At 37.1% G+C, this 21668-nt stretch overlaps 1 protein-coding gene across 1 annotated transcript in view; it reads right to left on the minus strand.

The window, feature by feature from the left end:
• Positions 1-21668, minus strand: part of LOC112045499 (E3 ubiquitin-protein ligase RNF123-like) — a 32359-nt gene that overhangs the window by 8543 nt on the left and 2148 nt on the right. Inside the window, exons 4-30 of the mRNA XM_024081684.2 lie at positions 21261-21403; positions 18813-19006; positions 18006-18131; positions 17072-17222; positions 16279-16413; positions 15395-15577; positions 14851-15003; positions 14137-14246; positions 13287-13405; positions 13161-13214; positions 12976-13088; positions 12512-12631; positions 12027-12133; positions 11356-11463; positions 11175-11263; positions 10384-10489; positions 9568-9715; positions 8748-8847; positions 8585-8673; positions 7278-7427; positions 6586-6683; positions 3993-4063; positions 3309-3440; positions 2204-2366; positions 1537-1674; positions 918-991; positions 161-300 (exon numbers count right to left, since the gene is read on the minus strand). Coding sequence (XP_023937452.2) covers positions 161-300; positions 918-991; positions 1537-1674; positions 2204-2366; positions 3309-3440; positions 3993-4063; positions 6586-6683; positions 7278-7427; positions 8585-8673; positions 8748-8847; positions 9568-9715; positions 10384-10489; positions 11175-11263; positions 11356-11463; positions 12027-12133; positions 12512-12631; positions 12976-13088; positions 13161-13214; positions 13287-13405; positions 14137-14246; positions 14851-15003; positions 15395-15577; positions 16279-16413; positions 17072-17222; positions 18006-18131; positions 18813-19006; positions 21261-21403 — 3314 coding nt within the window. The remainder of the gene's footprint in view (positions 1-160; positions 301-917; positions 992-1536; positions 1675-2203; positions 2367-3308; positions 3441-3992; positions 4064-6585; positions 6684-7277; positions 7428-8584; positions 8674-8747; positions 8848-9567; positions 9716-10383; positions 10490-11174; positions 11264-11355; positions 11464-12026; positions 12134-12511; positions 12632-12975; positions 13089-13160; positions 13215-13286; positions 13406-14136; positions 14247-14850; positions 15004-15394; positions 15578-16278; positions 16414-17071; positions 17223-18005; positions 18132-18812; positions 19007-21260; positions 21404-21668) is intronic.

Below are 21668 nucleotides of genomic sequence, written 5' to 3' on the forward strand. Positions count from 1 at the left end.
CATTTTTCATACTAAATCTAGGAAACTATGATATAGATGAAATTAAGTTAATAAAGTAAAATTAAGAATATGCTTACGTTTGACATATCATGCGACTAAATAACTGATGAGAGTGCCTATTATATAATACTGTTTAACTGTTTATATCTGGAAACCTTACTTCTTGCATCATCGTGAAGAACTCCGAAAATGCCCAGTTCAGTTGACTCAGTAGAGAGTTTAGGAACGCTGCGGATTCCTTTGGATGCTCCCTCAAGTAGTCTGCTATCCGACTCTCAATAATTTCTGATGGACATGGACCTTGAAAGTTGTTAATGTTTTAAATCATGTCTTAACTTTACCGTAAAGCCAGGGTACAGGGTAACCATAGCGAGTCTTTACAAGCAACGTACTAAAGCCGGTGAAACCCATTAAAAACCCAAACGTCACGCGTATCCTTGACAACCGCATATACAAACTTTTTTCATAATTTGTAATTCAAAATTTAACACTAACAACAATAACGTAAATTAATATAATAATCATTAATTACCAATAAAAAATACTCCATCTTATTTTTTTTTGTTTTGTGAATAGTTTTTACAATATTTAAAAAAGACGCCATTTTTGTTGAATAATGTTGAAAATTACTGATGCGACGGTTCGTGTCGTACTGACTCGAGAATGTATTACATTTTGAATTTCGTATTTGAAGCGGCTACGACACCGTCGTGTTCCGTACATTCTGTATATTATTGATTAATCTGTGCGTAAAGCTAAACATTTTTCATGCATGAAAGGAACCAAAAATTTTCAGTTGCATATTGGCAATTTGAACAACGATCTTCGTAGATAATTTCCCCTATTACACAAGTCTATAATCAATATATTACTCGAAATATTTTTTTTTAAATTACCTATTTATGATATAAACTCACCAAAGCACTGACTCATGAGTCCAGCATCGACTTTGGCTCCTAAATTGTTGACTGTTGGTTCTCTGTCTCCAAAACTGGAAATAAATCCATAATTTAATTTTTAAGTAATAATGCAGAAAGGATTAATTGCTTGACTACAAAAAAAAAATAAAAGGTAGGTACTTAAGACAAAAAAAAAATAACATTATAAAAACAAAAATTCCCGACTGCATAATGAACTGAAAAGAGATAAAATCTGTTTAACAAAATAATTTAACCGACTTTTTAGTTTATTTTTTGAATTTGAAATGCACATAAATAAATTAAAAAGCGAAAAATAACATCGTATGTGCTACTTTCTGATCACTCTGAAGGCGGTTTGATTTTGAAGTCGGTTAATTTTTTTTGTTAAAAAGATTTTATTTTTCTGTTTTTAGTGTGTCCAAGCATTTAAATTTCATAAAAATCGGTTCAGTAATTTCATTTTAACACAAAACTACTGAACCGATTATCATGAAAATTAAATGGGACCAATCTGAAAGTATACTCTTTCAATCTAAAAAATATTTTTTTAAATTGGTTAAGAAATTACGAAATTATGCGTTAACTGAGTAACTGCGGTTGAGTTAAGAAAAGTTACCTTGCAGCTAAGTGGGGCCACTGTCTGTGGCGGTAACCAAACCCAGTTCCGTGCCAGAATCGTACCATCACCCAGTTCGATTGTGCCCACGCTCTATTCTGGTACGGACGTACCAACTCTTCTATCATACACATTTGTCTGAAATAAAGAATTTTGTGAAACAAACTTTTCATAGCTGTCTATTTTTATAGAGTAATTATTTTTTGTGGCAAAGGAAACAACTCGTGCAGGTCCGAGGACTTGTGACCTTGGGAGTAGGTTTAAGGGATTCCTTTAGAATGCATAAACACTCACCATACCTGCCCGACATGTTCTCCACGCCTACACTAAACAATTTATGATAAGCAATAATAACAACACAAAACACTATCAATAATTACAACACAAAAAGTTATTGCACAAAATCACTAACGCGACTGGCAGCGTGACGGTGAAAGCGCTGCCTCACAAACAACTGAGTTCAAGTAATCACCCTCTTATTTATACCAACATCGATACCTCCCCTCTACAATAACATAAATAATGAATGTTAATACCACCTGTAATCAAGGAACTTGCAACTAAGATACGAATTCCTCTAAGCGAGTAGTGCTCTCTCGTTATAGGAGACTGGCCTGACCAAGCCTAATGTGATGACTTAGTCTGAACGCTCACGTATGCCACTTACTGTTTCAAAGGCACACGTTCAATAGCCCGCATGGTCTGAGGCTGCGTGGCGAACGAGGCCAGTGTTTGCACCAGTGACTCGCGCGTGCTCGCCAGAACTATGCGTGGATCCGCAAACTCGGCGCAAAGGAACGCCGCGCATGACACTATTAGCTCCTCCCATTCTGGAAATGTCCAAATGCTACTGGTGATCTAAACTTATAATAAAACTTTAACAAAAAAAGAGATTCCGACGAATTGATAACGTCCTCCTTTTTTGAAGTTAAAAAGGATATGAGATAGGATTAAAGATTTGGCAGGTTAGTTAATAGATAAAATGTGTATTTACGGTTTGAGCGTAAAAAGGATCCTTTGGAGAGTTCCAAAGTTACAAAATAAAACCCTTGTATTTCTTTCTCGAGACACAAACTCGATTATTTTATTTCATTTTGAAGGAAAATCCCCCAAATAATCTGTTAGTTTAATTAAGATTTTCTGACGATTTCACTAAGCCAAAATAATAAAAATTGTTTTTAAAGTATGCAGTTTTTCCCTCGCCGCTGAAAACGAAAAAATACATTATAAGACTACTGTTTTTCCTATCATCTAATCTGCCAAATCTAATAGGTCCCCATGACGCTTTAGTAATTGCTTTAGCATTCCGAGCTCTGTTACTATAAGTTAGTTAGAACTTAGGACGATAAACGTAGGTATCCATATATCTGCATCGTATGTATCAAACGCACGTATATGCACAATACGTTCAGTAGACAGCACAAGTTGTACAATGGCTAATTACGCGCAGTAGCATACAATAATTTTTCTACGACCATGATAAAAGAAATAAAATAATTAACAAAAATTGGTAAATAATATAGAATAATAAGCGTTAGGCATGGTACTTCCTCGTTTTTGTATCGGCGTGGCTTCGTAGATTTTGTCTCTTTTAAGGAAGCCTGAAATTTTGTAGCCAATGCCATGGAAATATTTAATCATTAAAAAAAATCATTCTTGTTTGCCTTAGCCGTGTGGTATTGAACATTACCAAACGACCTGTACGAATGAATAGCTCTGTTATTTGGTTTGAGGTTTTATATTGAGAAAAAAGCTTTTTAAATTACAGGTACCTGGTATTTGTTGAACGTTTATCGTTGGATGCATGTAAAGTCTCAAAGTGTTGCACAGTTCCAACATGGCGTCCACGTGATATTCGGGCACGAATGCAAACAATGACTCCGGGTATTCTTGTCCAGTGGTATCTGAAAAAAAAACATATTTATTTTAAATTGCAAAGCTATCTTGATAAAAACACAAAAAAAATCTTTTGTGTCTATTGCTCAGAAACAACCCAACGGATTTTCATGCGATTTTATGCGAAGTTTGTAGCAACATTTACAAAGACTTAACCAAAAAAGTAGAAGCTTTGCACTAGTTTATAATATTACAACTTGTAACAAAGATTATATAGATTATAAAGATTATAACATTATATATATAAGATATCGCAACAAAGAAAAATAACTATAATAATAATAAATTAAAGTATTATTTTTAGAAAACTAAACAGCTCATATAAGAGACTAGCCGACGCTCCGCAATTTCATCCGCGTAGTTCCCTTTCCCGCAGGAAAAAGGGGATAAAATATTACCTATGATACTCATAAATAACGTAGCTTCCTGCCGGTAAAAGTATCTTCAAAATCGGTTCAATAGATCCAGAGATTCCCCTACAATACAACAAGCATTACTTCTTTATTATATTAGTGTAAAGAAGGTATAAATAAATTTTATTTAAACAACTAAAAACGTACTGTTAATTGGATCAATTTGCGTGTTAGAGCCAGCCCGGGGTGTTGCCGCTCTTGATGTAGGAGTCTGCGGACTAAGAATTATAAAAAAACATATTAAATTACATTAAATGAATTCAAATTATGTGGATCTTACAATTTTATTTCAAGTACTCGTAGCTTTAATAAGACTTTGTCGCTGGCTAGTGCAAGTGACTATATCACAGTCATGTTCATCAGAAAGCTGATTTCTCTTATAATAGTCGGCAAGAAACACTCAGTTACAGCAGTCACACGTTATCTATCGGTAGCTTAGACTAATTACTATGAGGACCAGTCGTCATCATCGGCTCTTCGAAATATGTGACCTGCCCATTGCCACTTCAGCTTCGCTACTCGCTGAGCTATATCAGTGACCGTGGTTCTAGTGCGGATCTCCTCATTTTTTATTCGATCACGAACAAAATTGTCTGTAATTTTTTGAGGAAAACGAGCTTAGGTTAGGTTTATATCTTATACTAAATTAGAAGTTGTTGACCGATTTTTACACAATTTAACTACTTCCAAATATTTCCAAGAACGTCTGTTCAATTTTCAAAAATAGTTTATATGATTTTGTCTTGTGTACAGCTACAATACTGCATTTGAGTTAAAGGTTTAATATTTTAGTTTTAGACTAAGGGCTTGTACACAAAACTGCGATGCGACGCGACGCGAATTCGCAACGTAGAAAATTACGACACGAATTGCTGCGACGCGATTTCGTGCGGCAAGGCGTCTCCCAGGGTGACCATTCCTTCTACGACCGTCAACCGTACTATAGTATGCGCGTTATCATCTGAGTCGTCCGGTCATAAAAGTCAAAAAAGATAGGAATGTGCAGCGCGCCTACCTGCGCACCCTAATTATCGATAAACGGCTACCTGCGCACGTGCTAATGATGAGTCAATAATGATTTGGACGATTCTGATTGGTCGGTTTCTAATGTAATTGCATTGCGTATTTTTTTTGCTATAAATGTGTTTACTGCAATTAAATAAATACATTCATGTGTTACTCGTTGCGCACTATGGATACTTTATTTTCTAACGTTGATCTGAAGAAATTACATGGCGATATTAGCCCTCAAGCTCGAACACTGATTCACAACGTATTCCTGTTTAAAAAGCCAAAGATTAATAGTTTGCCATGCGGGTTCTGCAAGGACTGGCTTCGTTCCAGATGCGAAGCTAATATTTAAAGCGGTGAAATCAAAGGATGCTGATTACCACACAGAAATGGATGGCGAAACATATATGGCATGGTTTTCCGAATTCCTGAATCTACTTGAAGAGCCCTCAGTTATAATTGTCGATAACGCAAGCTATCATTCGATACAGTTGGAAAAGATACCCACAAGAAACACGAGGAAAGCTGAAATTCAAGAATGGTTGACAAAGAAAAAGATTCCATATTCCAGCAACGAAATTATTGAAGAATTAATAAGAAAAGTAAAAGCCAGTAACCCGCAGAAGGTCTACGCTTTAGACCATCTGGCAAATGAACGAGGTCATGAAGTAATAAGGCTCCCTCCATATCACTGTCAATATAACCCAATAGAATTAATTTGGGCACAAGTAAAGGGAGAAGTTGCGAAGAATAATAATACCTTCAAGATAGCAGATGTCGAAAATCACCTCCACCGAGCCATAGAAAATGTCACACGAGAAGACTGGGCCAAATGTGTTAGGCATGCCGAAGAACTTCAAAACAAAGATTTACAAAAAGCTCTAATTAGAGATCACGCGCCGCTTATAATAAATTTGGCAGAAGACGAAGATTCTGATGATGAAGACTCAGATGAAGATTAATTTTATTTAGTTAATAATTATATAATATGAAATATGTATTATATTAAATCAAATATTGTTAATTTTTTTAATTTTGTGAACAAGATACGATAATAAACTTTACTTATCGATAATATGTCTTTCATTGTTACACCCTTCACTAGACGGCTCCATAAGACCCATAAGTGCAAGCGAGATAGATATAGAGAAATGATTTATGGCCCTAAGACTCAGTTGTTAACGCGCGTACTATAAACGTATTTTGAATTGAAAACTAGGTCACGACATGGATCGTAAAAAGAAGTGTGCACTTCAGTTATTGCTTAGGAGATACAGGAAAAAGAAACAACGAAGATTTTGGGTTCATCCATTTATTACTACTATTATGAATCCCGCTGGGAACCATGCCAAATCCCGAAGAACAGGGCGCTCCCCAATCAGTCATGTTAAAAAATCAACGTCGTACTGTCATTTTTTTACATACGTCTTGCCCACACGCTGTCCCAGACCGTACTAAAAATGGCGTCAACAAGTGTGACGAAACATCGCAGGAATGCGCGTTGCGAATTAATTCGCTAGTTCTTGCGATGCGTTGTGCGAGCTCGTACATTTTTACGATACGATGTCGTATCGCAGTTTTGTGTACAAGCCCTAAATCTTTAGATTCATAATATTGACATTAACTGGATTAATTAGAAAAATTTCTTACTTCTAGATATCGTTCTTGGCAATCTAGATATTAACTTTAAAAGATTTTTTTTCCATTGAAATTAAAAAAACATTTTTACCTTTGATTAGAACTGGAAGTGTATTCTAACTGGAGAGACGCATAGCTCTGAGCTCCTAATATAGAACTTTTGCCAGGCAATATTTCTTTACTGGAAGTCTGTAAAATAAACTCTGGTTTAAGTTATTATGTAAAGAACTTGCTGATAAGCTCATTTGAACATCTGGGTTAAAACCAGCATCGAGGTATGATTAAATTATACAGGGTGCTGGGGAGTATTTTCCATAATTTCAAAGTATTGGCGAGACTACTTGTAGAAACCAAACTGCATAACTAATATTTTATTAACTATAAAAAAAAAGTTTTTATTTTTCATACAAAGTAATTCAAATAATTCCGACTATCTTTGTAACAACGTACGCCTTTATCTATGTCTACGTAGGTACGTACAGGCTTCGTCATTATCTATACTAATATTATAAAACTGAAGAGTTTGTTTGCGTGAAATCGCTAATCTCAGGAACTACTGGTCCGATTTGAAAAATTCTTTCTGTGTTAGATAGCCTATTTATCGAGGAAAGCTATAGGCTCTATTTTATCCCCGTATAACTACGGTAACGGTAACCACGCGGTATTTATTACTCCGAATATATTAATTTTAGAATACATGTTCCTTGAACATTTTGAATTATTTTTTGTTAAAGAATATAACCCTAGAGTTATGGGAAACACTCCCGAGCACCCTGTATATACCTGCACGTGTCCCGCATAGTCAGTGTCAGACGCAATGCGCAAAGAGTGCAAAGCGCCTGCAAAGTGGCGCGCAAGCTCCGTCTGCCTTTGCTTTGTCCACACCGCACCGATCACCCAAGACATCTGGAGAGCGCTGGCGTCCAGTTTCTCCTATAAACGAACATTGGTTTCGGGATGAAACAGGAAATAATTGTTTTTTGACGCCGTGGCGCAGTGGTATGCGCGGTGGATTTACAAAACGGAGGTCCTGGGTTCGATCCCCGGCTGGGCCAATTGTGGTTTCCTTAATTGGTCTAGGTGTGGCTGGTGGGAGGCTCGACCGTACCGCCAAGCGAATTAGCATTCCGGTGCGATGTAGTGTGGAAAAGGGGTGTGGATTTTCATCCTACTCCTAACAAGTTATTCTGCTTCCATCTTAGATTGCATCATCACTTCAAGCAATCAATGATGCAATCTATGTTGCATCATCACTTACCATCAGATGAGATTGTAGTCAAGGGCTAACTTGAAAAGAACAAAAAGACCTCTGAATGTTTTGACGACCTCTCTGGCGCAGTTATTACCGCCAAGAGATTTAGCGTTTTGGTACGATGCCGCGTAGAAAGACGGATTGGTAGAATGAACTTGTCTTGTACCTTAGAATGCATGGTCACTTATCATCGAGTGATATAGTTGTTAAGGGCTAACTTTTCATTGAATAAAATACCTCAGACTAGCTCTATATCTCGCTAAATAATTATCGGGTTTTAGTAACAAACGTGATCTAAGAGTCAGGAAATGTAAGTAATATAGAAGAAAGGAAAACGCAATATTTCATAGCCATCAAGGAATTAAACTCAGGATCTTACCGACTAACCACTGAACCAACGAGTCAGTTAAAATATTTTAAATACATTATAAATATCATAAATTCGCGTTGAACAAAATAATTACTGACGAGGTTGGAAATAAGCGGCTACTGAAGCGATTTGGCTGAAATTTGGAATGGAAATTTTACTCTGGATTAACACATACGCTACTTTTTATCCCGGAAAAATCCATGGTTCCCGCGGGATTTGAAAAAACTTATTTCCAAGCGAACAAAGTCGCGGGCGTCCGCTAGTAATACCTAAATATCGTCTACAATGTCGAGTTGATGTTCAGGAAGTGTAAAAACTAAATATACATAAATATATAATGGAATTAAAGACAAAATTGTGCATATGTGCGCTCAGTTTTGTAATCGGATCACTTTTTGCGGTGATTTTGTAAGGACGTAACCGATCTATAGTATAAAATTATCATTGGCTTCAATATTCAAAATGTACCTCGTATACACTTTTGGATCGGTCTAATTCCTTGAGCATCACTTTAAAAAGTTCCGTTTTCGTTTGACCCTCTTCTGTGTCAGCTAAACCTATTGATTGAAGTTTATCGTTATTATTAAGTAAAGTTAATAATTTCGATAAAAATATAAAATAAATTGGCGACCAGAGAGAGCTTGAAGTTCTTGTGTCACTATTAATATTCGATGTTCTATGTCATGGAGGCAGTCCGCTAAGTCGAGTTGGTTATCACGAAGTTCACAAAGCTGAAATTTAAATAAGTAATTAAATATTATGCCATTCCAGTTGTTACTGTCTACGGTTCGTAAATATAATATTTTTAAAATAAAAATGGAACCGACTTCAAAGACGTATTTCAGTTATTTTGTTTTTGACACAAATATAAAATGGGGTGATTCATGAAAATAAAATGGGACCAATCTAAAACTCTTTCAAAATAAAAGTAATTTTCAAAATTTTGTATATAAATGACGAAGTTATGAGGTAACAAACATTGAAAAAAAAACATACGCCTCCTTTTTTTTAAATATGTAGAAATTGACCTGTAGAGAATCGTACTGTAGAATGACAAACTAATACTAATGACATGTTTTTACATTAGTATGTCATTCGTTACATTACAGAACGTTAATTAAAAAGGTGAAAACGTTCCAAAAGTAGTTAATTGGCTGTGAAAAGTGTTGTAAAGGCCAGGCTCAATAAAAACACAGCTTTTGGTAAAATTGGCTTATTTCTTTGGAGACGTGTGTGGTGACCGTTGCTCGGGTGGAGGAAGAGTCGTTGGTTTTCAAATTTGTTGTCAACGAGTGACGTTTTGATTTTTCTAACATTAAGTGACGTTTGCTGTCACCACACGCGTTCCATTTCACCATTTATTTATACTCAGATAAATACAACAACATTAAATGGCTAATAAATAATGTTAATTCGCGTCGTTTACAAGTGTATAATAGGTTTGTAATTACTCTCTCTGAATGCTTTATCGCTGCTCCGTGGTACAACGCAAGTAGTCCATCCAGTAACCTTAGGTACGCATTTCTGTCATCGATGGGCCCAGCACCAGGCATCATAGACCTTGTCCCTTTCAACGCCAGCGCTGTTTCACCAATTGTTCTGGAATCATCATTATTAGTAGAAGTTTCTCAAACATCTTTATGTTTCTCAATCATTCGAACATACAAAACTTCCTCTTCTTGTAATCTTAGATTATTTACTTTCATTATTAAATTGATTTCTGGTCATAATGTCCTGAAATCGAGTTTTATGATTGAGTTATTTTTTCCTCAAAAAAATTTTTAGTAAAAATCTGGAGTTTAAAAACATATTATACATTCCTATCCCTCGGCGAGCACTTTGTCGGGATATGACAATGATGTTTGAAGAAAAAAAGAGGTAGATAGGTTATACGTGGACCGCAGGTGGCAAGTTAAAACTATGCCAATTAGCAAACCTGAGCTCAGTCGCCGCACTGTCATCGCGCCGTTGACAACGCTGCTGAAATAATTTTTGTGTGCCACAGTTATAAACATCGAATGTGGTTTATGAAACCTATCTACCTCTTTTTTCTTCTAACATCATTGGGATATGAATATTACTTGATATTGATTGTCAAAGTAACATCGTCGTCAAACAAACATTTCTCAAGTTCGGCAAAATTGGTATAGCTTGCGCTTGGTGGATTTAAGCTTAAAATTATCCTTTTTTAATAACGATGGAGGCTTGGCTAGTTGAAATAGGTTGATAATGATTTTAATAAACCTCATAACCTAAAGTAAATGTACCTGTTAGGTATAGGTGGCATCGGTTGATGCATAAACCTCGCGATTGAAGATATTACTTGAGGTAGAGTCGCAAGACCTGGTGAGCCGGCTGCCATGTCACTTACACCTGTTTTAAGATAAATGATTCTTACATACACAAAATCTATCAAACTTCAAAATCGCCGCATCCATATAAATCTCAGTGACACGATAATCTCGTCACTTAGAAGATATACATCACCGAAATTTAAAGTTAACGTAATATATGCAACTGTATTGTAACTTTCAACTACATTGCGCCCTACGTTTGATAACTTCTGGAGTGTGCCGTGTTTAACAAGAAATGTATTGCTTTCATTGCGTAGTGTTTAGTCAGCGTCACTGATATGGCTAAAGTAACTTTTTTTATGCTATATAGCCTAGCGCTTCACTACAATTAAGTTGGAGCGCGCTACCAAGAAGATGCCTATTCACTCTTACTTTGAAGGTGTCTAAATTATAAGTGTCAGGAAACACAAACGCCGGAAGGACATTCCAAATTTTTGCTGTACGAATTAGAAACAGAAATGTGGATGAAAATCGTTTCCAACGAGTTGCCTGGACATCCACAATATATGGATGCCACCGTTCGCGACGTCTTGATGTTCTGTGGAAGACAGAAGAAGGAGGAACTAGATGGTAAAGCACCTGAGCACACTCACCAAGCTACATTGCGAACAACTAATTATGTTATCTCGTTATTAATATTCGTATGCTCCTATTACTTCAAGACATTTTTGAGGTATTATTGTCAAATGATGTAAAATTCATACCTGTGTCGATGCCTCCCGCTCTATTATAGTTCGGTTCGAAGCTTTGTATAAACATGTTATCTTCACCAAGGACGTTTATCAAATCCTGTCTGAAATTAATTTGCAAGTATGGTGGTATGGTACTTTAATACTTTCACACATATCAATGGTTGCTTCTTAATTAGTATTAGATATAACTAACCGCAAAGTCCTTACAAGGAATGGTAGCACGCCTCCGAGGCGGTCAACGTTGTAGAAATCCAATTCACCATCAATGAACGTCTTTGCGGGAATATGGGGAATAGTTTGCCTGAAAAATATGCATTCCAGCTATACATAATTCATTTTAACTATTTATTTTGTTATTATCTACGTATTTTTCTTTAAGCCATGGTGGTCTGGTGGCGCGACTTGTTTCGTAAAGAGAATGGATTTAGAGAGGTGTACTTGAAATAGGCAGGGAGAGTGACTTGAGTGGAAAAGGGGATTGTTGGTTAACCGTAAAGGACGTCCTTAGCCCTACACACAACGTTCACTAGTGCGTGACTCCACTCAAAGTCATTCTCCGCCATTCTAGGCTCTTATTTTGGTTACAGTTTGATTTGTTAATGCCATTGTCCTGACAAATATTGTGAATCATAACCTTTGCTCGCCATTGGTTTTCTTATTTTTATAATCCGTATCTGGAGTCTTCTAAAAATGTTGTTAACGAGCGTTCTTATGGATTTTTAAATAGATGCAATACTGCGTGTCGACATCACCAAGAGATGGTTGGAAAGCTCCTATGAGGCCCGAGTATGACCTCTAATTGCCAATAAGTTCTTAGTTAGAGGGTCCATCGCAGATGTAGACTACTACTAAAATATTACTAACGGATGTTCTAATGGATTCTCGTTCCACAGATGCATTACGGCTGTGAGTAGTCGTGCATGACAGCACCAAGATATAGCTGGTGAGTTTCGGGAGACACTAAATAACCTCTGTAATATAAAAAAAAAATAGTCTTGAATTAGCGATTCGTTTGGTATTCTCACAAAAAATAGCACGCAAAATGTAATTTTTCTAGCTCAAAACAGAAACGAATGGAATTGCATAATGAAGAGTAAGAACCAGCTGTAAAATCTGTACAAATAATCGGACCTGATGCTTCAAAAGTACTAATAAACTAAGCCAACTTGAAATAAACAAATTTAAATTTGAATTTGATTTATTTTAATTTTTCCGCAGAAATACAAGCGACAACGTCATGAAGACGAAAATTTCTCTACGTATGTACGTTTCTCCGTTGATTCTCTATAATATTTAACGACGAAGTCACATTTAAATTCTGAATCTACAAAATTAGCTGGATAATTTACCATATCCAATATGCAGTTGTCCATAATGTATCTCCTAAATTTTTCCAAAAATATTTTTCTGGTTGATGGCACCATATTTGTACCATCTGAATTGTCGAGTAGCATTAGGAGAAATTCCATCTGTGAAATAAAATTTTAAGAAATGACATTGACGAAATATTCTTAGAACTTCTTCTTTATTTTGTATTGTCTTGTAAAGTTTCAGCATAATATGATTATCAAAATGGTTATGGTGTAGACTAATGGTAGGCGTCCATATTCGCATCGTAAGTATTAGACGCATCTCATCAAACGAATCTTAGTATACTTTAAAAGTCCATTGATCCGCATCGTATGAATCTCACGAATCTACTATAAAATTAAAAATCCGTCTAATGCGATGCGTATACTTATGGGATATGTGGACGCCTATCTGAACTGTTTTCACGAGATTTCAAGAAATTCTCAGATTACAAGACATTTACCTGTATTCTTTCTAATGGCGCGATTGATTGTGTTATTTTGTTACAATCGTCCCTGTACTGGGCTTCTAATTTGCTGTCACTGTCGATAGTTGACTGTAGTTTGGACATTTTTTCTGAAACGTAGCAAAGCCATTTTATAGGCGTAATGATTATAGGAAATAATTATTATCATTAATGTTATTAACCTGTGGTATTTGGTGCAAATGTGGCTTGCTGGATAGTTCCCTTTTCCGCCATTTCTAAAAGGCAATGATATTTATATTTCATTTTATTTTTGTCTATTCTTAGATCAGTATATTCAATCAACTTACCAGCAATCATAGGATCAGTCTCTCCTTGTACTGATGTCGGACGCTGCCACCATGGTTTTCGTATTACTGAACGTAAAACGTTGTCATCGGGGCACTTGACGTTCAAGAAGTTGTCAAATCTAAATTATTTTAGAATTAAAAATATCGTGAGTGTATATCCATATTAATTGAATGAAACACGGCTAAAACTCACGTCATACAACATCGGTCAACTCCCCTCAGCACCTCTCGCAACGCGCGCTGCGAGCGGCGGCGTGCGCCGCAGCGTCACAGTCAGGATCGTATCACGTTGCAAGAACCAACTCATGACTAAGGGCCCCGTATGGATTCGAAACTAGTCAGGCATACTCCGACGTTGTATCACGAGAGTTTTAGCCGTGTTTCATATTTATCAAAATTATTGATTCAATCTTTAACGTATATATCTTTAGCTGTATATTCATTATTTGTCGTGTATTTACATTCATCATCATTATTATCATAATGCAAGGTTTGCGGTTAGTTATTGCATAATATCGAATTCTTCGATTATCATCTTTAATGATCTTTTGACAGATTACCATCATTATCATCTCCTTGCAGGCACTAGCCTTTCTCGTACAATTAATTTTAAAATTTAAAGATTAAATCTTAACAGCGTCTAATTTCAAAACCTTACAAAACCCAACTTGAAACAGTCTACAGCCGGACATAGGTTTCTTGTAACAATTTTTAAACACCACGTTCATATGAGCCGCCAGCATAGAGAGGCGCCTGTTACTTGCTTGGTGTCATTAGTCCGAACATTGATGTATTTACATTAGATTCAAGACACCAGTTAAATAATTTGTTAAAATATGTTGATGCTTACGTGATTTTATTAAAAAACACATATTTGACAAGATAGTGCCTCGTTTCTCGATGTTGCATCAGGCCGCACAAAACGTACAATCCCTCTATTTGTTGATTAAAGTTCATGTCCTGTTAAAAAATAGCAGTGATTATAAAAATTCCAAACTGACAACAAATAATTAATGAATTGTAGGCGTCGAGAAGAACAGTCAATAGACTGGTGTCTGTTGTAAATTAAAAGATAGGTTTACGATCTTGACAATACAAAACAGTACACTGAATAATTTTATTAGTCTAATAGCAGACGCCGCGTGGTTTAATCCGCATGGTTCGCGTTTCCGTAAGACTACGGGGATAATATATAGCCAAAAGCATTCCTTGATAAATGGGCTATCTAAAACTGAAAGAATTTTTCAAATCGGACTAGTAGTTTCTGAGATTAGCGCGTTCAAACAAACAAACAAACTTTTCAGCTTTATAATATTAGTATAAATTTTAAGCTTTAGGTTACTTATAATTTACATCAGGTTGATTGGACTATCGTTATGCAATGTATCTGAAGAGTCATGATGCTAAATATCGTATCACCTATACTATAGTCTCATTTTCTTACAGAGTTCATACATAAGCTGCTCTCTTTTTTGAGGAAATGCGAAGGATGCTTTCTGTCTATTAACTTCTCTGTCTACGATTGTGGGACACTAAAAGCTTCATTCAAACTACAGATTCTTACCAGCGGCACTAAATCGTAGAGCAGACATTCTCTAACGACACAATGTTCCAGTATATCACACAACGCCGCCTCCTCTAGAAATATCCAAAGTAAATTCAAAAGACATGATATGCGGGATTTCGGTTGCGTTAACATCTTATGCGCCAGTCCGCGCTGAAAATTTTATCTTTACTATGTTTTTGTATGAGCTTTAGAGCGATTTATCGCATATTAAAAACAAATATCACAATTAGATCTAGATAAAATTCTAACTCCAGCTTGTACATATGTTTACTGTGCTTCAGTCTACATAAGATGCTGCAGGACAAACAAGTACTTTTTTAGCTGCGGGCAAATAATTACCTAAGCGTCTGTCACAGCATATGGCATCATAAAGTATGTAGTTAGAATTGTATATAGATCTAATTGTGATACTTGTTTTTTTCTTTTTAATTCACTACTTTTAAGCAGTCGGGCTTTTTTATAATATTTTATTTTTCAGTTCAGATTAGTTTAAAATTTCAACATTCAAACTGTTAAGAAAATGAAAATATCGACATCTTACGAAATTCTGATCTCTTGATTTCTGATAAAACTCAGCACTAATTGCGTCCGGTCGTTGACCTTTGGCTTTCAGTCCCAAAATTTCTTTAAATCTAGGCAGTAATTCTGAAACTACGACATACGAGGACTTCAACACTGGTCGTAACTCTTCCACTACCAATCTTGAGATGGACATTAGGAAAGCCTGAAAAAATGGACCAACAACTAAAATGTATTAAAAATATAGATTGGATTACTACTTTTATTTTTACTATCTAACATTTAATAATTTTGATTTATTTGCTTTGTCATGTTTTTTAGGTTTGATCTGCAATCAGGCGATGGCATTCCGTTTAAGCAGTTTGTTGTCACGATTAAATGACGTCGGCAGACTTGGGGACCAATGTTCGCAGCTCTGCATTGAGTCTGTTACTGGTACGTCTGCCAGTTTTAACCTTTTGACCCTTTATCAGCTTATTTAATGGTCCAGTAGAAGGCCGGGCCCCCCTCCCTTATAAGAAAAAGGGCATGGAGCATAGATCCACCACGTTTTTCACGTGTCCCAATGCGGGTTGGCTAACGGGACTCTTCCATTAGTCAACAGCCCATAGTGGATTTGGATGTTTTAGCAATGTTTTCCGATGTTGCATTTTGTACTTCTTTACTCGTATCTCTTCCTGAACTGTAGGCTTTATGAAGATCATCATCATAATCATCATAGGCCTTTTGTAGGGACTTCCAAACATCACGATACTGAGTCACTTGCATCTAGCGAATCCCTGCGACTCGTTTGTTGTCGTCAGTCCACCTGGTGGGAGGTTGACCAACAGTGCGCTTTGTAGTGCGACCCCAACGTCCATCGTTTATTATGTTGATGAAATTTTGTAATATTAGAAACGGATTTACCCTATTCGACATCTTTTTGGCTTCAACGCTCTGTGTGTCTATATTGTACGGCGAGCCTTTGGGACTGTAGTAGGAAGTTGTACTGTCGATACGCAGGGGTATTTCCTCTTCACCCTTCGATGTTTCAGATTTTGCCTGTAGAATAAAAAAAATGTTTCTTTATTCACCTTTTATGTAATATTGTGAATAAAAATTGTCCGTAGGTAACATAACATGTTGTAAGTAGGTAGTTATGAGGTCACTGACTCATGGGGTCTCGACAAATATTACGCAAAACGCTCCTAAAACATCACAAAGTTGCAAGAAATTGATTTAAAATAAAGTATTTAAGACCTGTTATTTTAACTTATGTATGACTAAAAAGCTTTTGTCATTGTTAAACTACAAATGGTTGAAAAGCCTCTCGTAATTTAGAGGTGGGAGTTAAAAATCTTACGTAATCAATGGATCTTTTCTAAGCCCTATCTATACTAATATTATAAAGCTGAAGAGTTTGTTTGTTTGATTGAACGCGCTAATCTCAGGAACTACTGGTCCGATTTGAAAAATTATTTCAGTGTTAGATAGCCCATTTATCGCGGAAGGCTATGGGCTATATTTTATCACCGTATTCTTACGGGAACGAGAACCACGCGGGTGAAACCACGCGGCGTCAGCTAGTGTCTTATAATTCCCCCATACGAGGATCTTTCCTACGAGTATATCTAATAGCCCCCTATATCTAGTTAAGAGTAACAAGCATCTATCTTTACAAACTTCCTTGTTTATAGTTTATAGTATTAGTAAGATGTACCTTACTATTTTTAGCAGTGACTGATGGTTTGACATCAGATACTTTTTCCAGCTCGTCGATGAGTGCATCGAGTGACTTCAACAGTATATTCGCTCGCAGACACTCCCGAATGGGCGCTGCTTGGATTGGCGCGTATCCTTCTACCGGGAAGCTGAAAATTACTTTTATTAACCTCTAAATGGTGTTGAACTGTTGTGTACTTAGTTCTAGATAAATAGGTAATATAGTGGTAAACAAAAAAATAAATAAGAGTTGCTGAGCGCTCTTCTCGGACCAAGCGCTTGGAACCCTCGTAACTTTAATTTCAAGTTTTCGACTTAATTACCACATTAAATCATACAAATTGACGGCCTAATTGAAGTAATGAATTTTTATATTTATACTTCCAATGAAATCTTTTTTGCAATAATTCAACCGACTCCAAAATCACAAAAACAAACTAAAAAGCGAAAAATAACATCGTATGTGCTACCTCCTGAGTAATTTGAAGGCGGAAAAAACATACGCGTCGAATTGAGAACCTTCTCCTTTTTTTGAAGTCGGTTAAAAGGAGTTTTTGTTATTGATCGTGTACACGTATACAACACGTATCGGTACGGTCACTACAGCAAACTTCACTTTCCGAAAGCCTACCTGAAATGTGTGAATGAGACCCAAACAATTAGCAGAAAATCTGTCAGTCCATGCTCCATACGTAAATGGTAGGTAACAAAGGCAGAAAGTTTCAGGATCACTACCATCCAATTATGAAGTATAATCATTGTTATATATTTTCGTGAGCGTAATTACGAGACGTCACCAGACACTTTGTTTCGTGGTAATCCTATGAGAAACACCATTGAAGTTCAATCTTCAAGGGTCTCTTCAATGCAGTAATTTCTACACCGAAGGACCCCAACGTCCATTAGTTCCAATAACTGTGTTCGTCACTTACATAAATGGTAAATGTCCGAAATTCGCGTAAAGGTGTTCTTGCATGGCTAGTGAAACAGCTGGGAAGTAGGCAAGACCGGAGCCGCGTGTGACTTGACTGAATGCTACGCCGAGAGATTGGCCGTTTCTAGAAACAAAATGGCGATTTATAAAAATGCTTATCTTAACAAATATTGAGCATAATAAAGGAGGATTACATTTTTGTTAAAACTGTATTAATAAATTACTTACCATTGCATTTGTAACGAACTGTAATGCATAATTGATAATTTTGTTTCGTTCCGTTTCTATTATTGAAAATTTCAAAGGTCAATTATTTTCCTTTAATTAATTGACCTTTGAACTTTTCATTCTTTCAATAAATTTACAGTATCAAATTCCCAGTCTGGAAGGAAATTGATGGGGTACTCCCGTACCCCGGGGACCACGTTAACGGTATCGAGCATTATCTGTTATTTGATAGTAATTGTTAGAAATTCAAACATTATTATTCTATACCTACCTACCTACCAGCATTGGAGAAGCGTGCGCTTATATTTCGCGTAAATTCCTCCCCTGTTACCTTTCATTAAAATAAGCTGAGAAAGATAAATAATTTTATTCAAGGACTAACAGACGCCACGACGTTTCACCCGCGTAGTTCCCGTTAGAATACGGGGGTAAAAGATACCACAGGAAACTCACAAGAAACGTGGCTTTCGATTGGTAAAAGAATTTTCAAAAACGGTTCAGTATTTCCGGAGATTACCCCTTAATAATTAAATTAAACTTTACCTCTATATAACATTACTATAGAAGTATAGATTACCGGTAATACTCCAAGGTACCCTTATCCATGTCGATGCAGGAGCCGATGACGTCACCGGGCAGCCACGCCTGACCGTACGGCGAGGTGGCAACGTTCCATCTCCGAATCCTGCCTCCGTCGTACGCGTATGAGTGAGCCGTGTCTCCCACTCCTGTGTCCACGGAGAATTGACATGATGAAGTGCACCAGCCGATCTAGGACAGAAGATTAGTTTAGATCAGCGGTACTTTAGCGGGTTCCGCGAAAATTCAAGATTTCATATTGTAAATCATTTCACTTGTGATATTATTATTCATTTTGAAATTGACGTAATTTATTATTCATTTTCAATTAACTTGTTTAAGGAAAACTATGGTGAGATGTCATTCATCACATTAAATTTTTTGTAATTACCTATTCTTCTAACTAAATAAATATTTTTATCCTAACAGTCTTTATCATAGATGATACAATTCATTCTCCTAAAATCAAACTTTGCGGCCACATCAGTAAAAAAACATTTGGTTAGTAATAACTTTTGATGAACTACCCTCCTCCCAGCTTGTATCAATAACGAGGTTATTTAAGAGCTTGTGATAAGGCCTCTGCGTCCTGCAGTAGGCTATAAAAAGGCTAAAATTAATAATGATTGACCGTATAATTACATCATAAATGACTGATTGACTGACTCAAAAGAAATCTGTACAAATTATTGATGTGAAACATCTATTATAGTCGCACGTAAAACCGATTTCTGGCGTGGCGACGCATGCCGTGGCGACGCGTCGCTACGCTATATGATGGTATATATACAGTCTATATGCATGTACGGTGTGGCGACGCGTCGCCATGCGCAATCGACTTTGCGATTCTCTCCCACTCGATCCGTTAAGCCATCTCTCTCACTACACTGAGCTCGCTACGCTTTACTAAATGAAAAAGGAGATGGTCCATTTCAGGTCCACTCTTGTACCCCGTATCATTAAAATTTAATAAATATAAGGATTTTATTAAAATCTAATTAAGTGAATAAATCTAACTAAATAAAAAGAAATAAATAAAATTAAAACCCAAGTTTTTGAGTTATAACAAGATGGCGCCCTTAAAACGACTATGGCATGACAATTGACAGCAAACGTCAAATCGACTACTGCATTGAAAACGTCATCAATCCGTGATTATTACACGTTAAAGTGTTGCATTTCTTGGGAGAGAATGAATATATATTATTTCGAAAGAATTAAAGTAAATTCGTAGATTTGTCAATCAAAATCAAAATCAAAAATAGTTAAAAATAATATCTTCTTTTATTTCCCCCAGGGTACAATGACTGATCCTGGGCTCCATACAATTTTGGACCATCTCCTTTTGCTACAATGTTCAAACCTTTAACTATTTAATAGGTATCGAAGTATGTCAGCGTCAATATTTCACCGTCAGCCGCCAGAGTACGGCCGACCTCATCTCAATTACTCCCCTCCCGTCCAATTAGCTCTACCGGTACGGGGTTAATTGGGTGAACAGTGCGTTCGGTGTATCTAACTGAGAGCGGCCATTTTAGGTACACTGACTTGTTTTGATGAATAAAGGTTGCATGAATGAATTTGATAATTGAAAATATTTTTTCTCATTGACCCCTTTTCAGAACGTCGTTTACACTCGAAGAATAGAGCTCTTTACGTACTAGTATCATATAAGCATGACATCATGACCAGTGACAGGTTATGGGCTTGTAGCCCATATGTGTAATGTGGCGTGTCGTTTCTCTTTCTACAACTGAACTGAACAAGTTATCGATTGGATCTTTCATTGCCACACATTTTTTAGTTTTTAAAGCGTAAAGGTTCCGATTCCGATCTTGGTGACCGCGACTTGCGACCACGACCTGCGACCGCGACCGGGTCGCACGACCCACTCGTCGTTATCAACCCATATACGGCTCACGGCTGAGCCCGAGTCTCCTCTCAGAATGAGAGGGGTTATGCCAATAGTCCTCCACGCTGACCCAATGCGGATTGGCAGACTTCACACACGCAGAGAATTAAGAAATTCTCTGGCGTGCAGGTTTCCTCACGATGTTTTCCTTCACCGTTTGAGACACGTGATATTTAATTTCTTAAAATGTACACAACTGAAAAGTTGGAGGTGCATGCCCCGGACCGGATTCGGACCCACACCCTTCGGAATCGGAGGCAGAGGTCATATCCACTAGGCTATCACGTCTCTCACTGGGCTATCACGTCCCTCACGACCTGCTTAGTATGAATTTATATGGAGCACTAAACAAAGCCCGAGACCGCGTCGCGCGACCATTTTTGTTTAGTGCTCTATATAAACGCACTGACATTGCCACGGTCGCAGGTCACGGTCGCAGGGCGCGGTCGCCAAGATAGAAATGCTATCTTTAGAGTTTGTAGGAAGAGAATCAACGGGCCACATTGTTACCGGCCTTGTATTGACGTATCTGACCTGCATGATGCCCTTAGTGCCCAATTGCACTTCATATATCCACTTGCCGGCGTACACGCACGCCGTCGCCCGGATGGTCGCGAAGTTGGACAGACCCTGCACGCTCACTCGCTCGTCACCAACGAGGACCAGCCTTCCAGTACCTGTAGCGCAAATTCTTAGCAACATAGAAATAGTTTGTCTACGGTCTATGATCATTGGCGTATCTAGGATTATTTCCTAGGTTGGGCCTGGCCCCCGACATCAAGTCTATTATTAGTATCATAATAGAATTCCATATCGGGATCCTAGGGTGGGCACAGGTCCATTCTTAGGTGGGCACGACCCACCCGATAGTTTTTATCATCATCATCATCATACAATGGACTTCCATTAGTGTAGTGCGTAAAAAAGTAACATTCATCCACA

The sequence above is a fragment of the Bicyclus anynana genome, chromosome 2 (assembly GCF_947172395.1).
Source record: "Bicyclus anynana chromosome 2, ilBicAnyn1.1, whole genome shotgun sequence".
NCBI classification, from domain to species: Eukaryota; Metazoa; Arthropoda; class Insecta; order Lepidoptera; family Nymphalidae; genus Bicyclus; species Bicyclus anynana.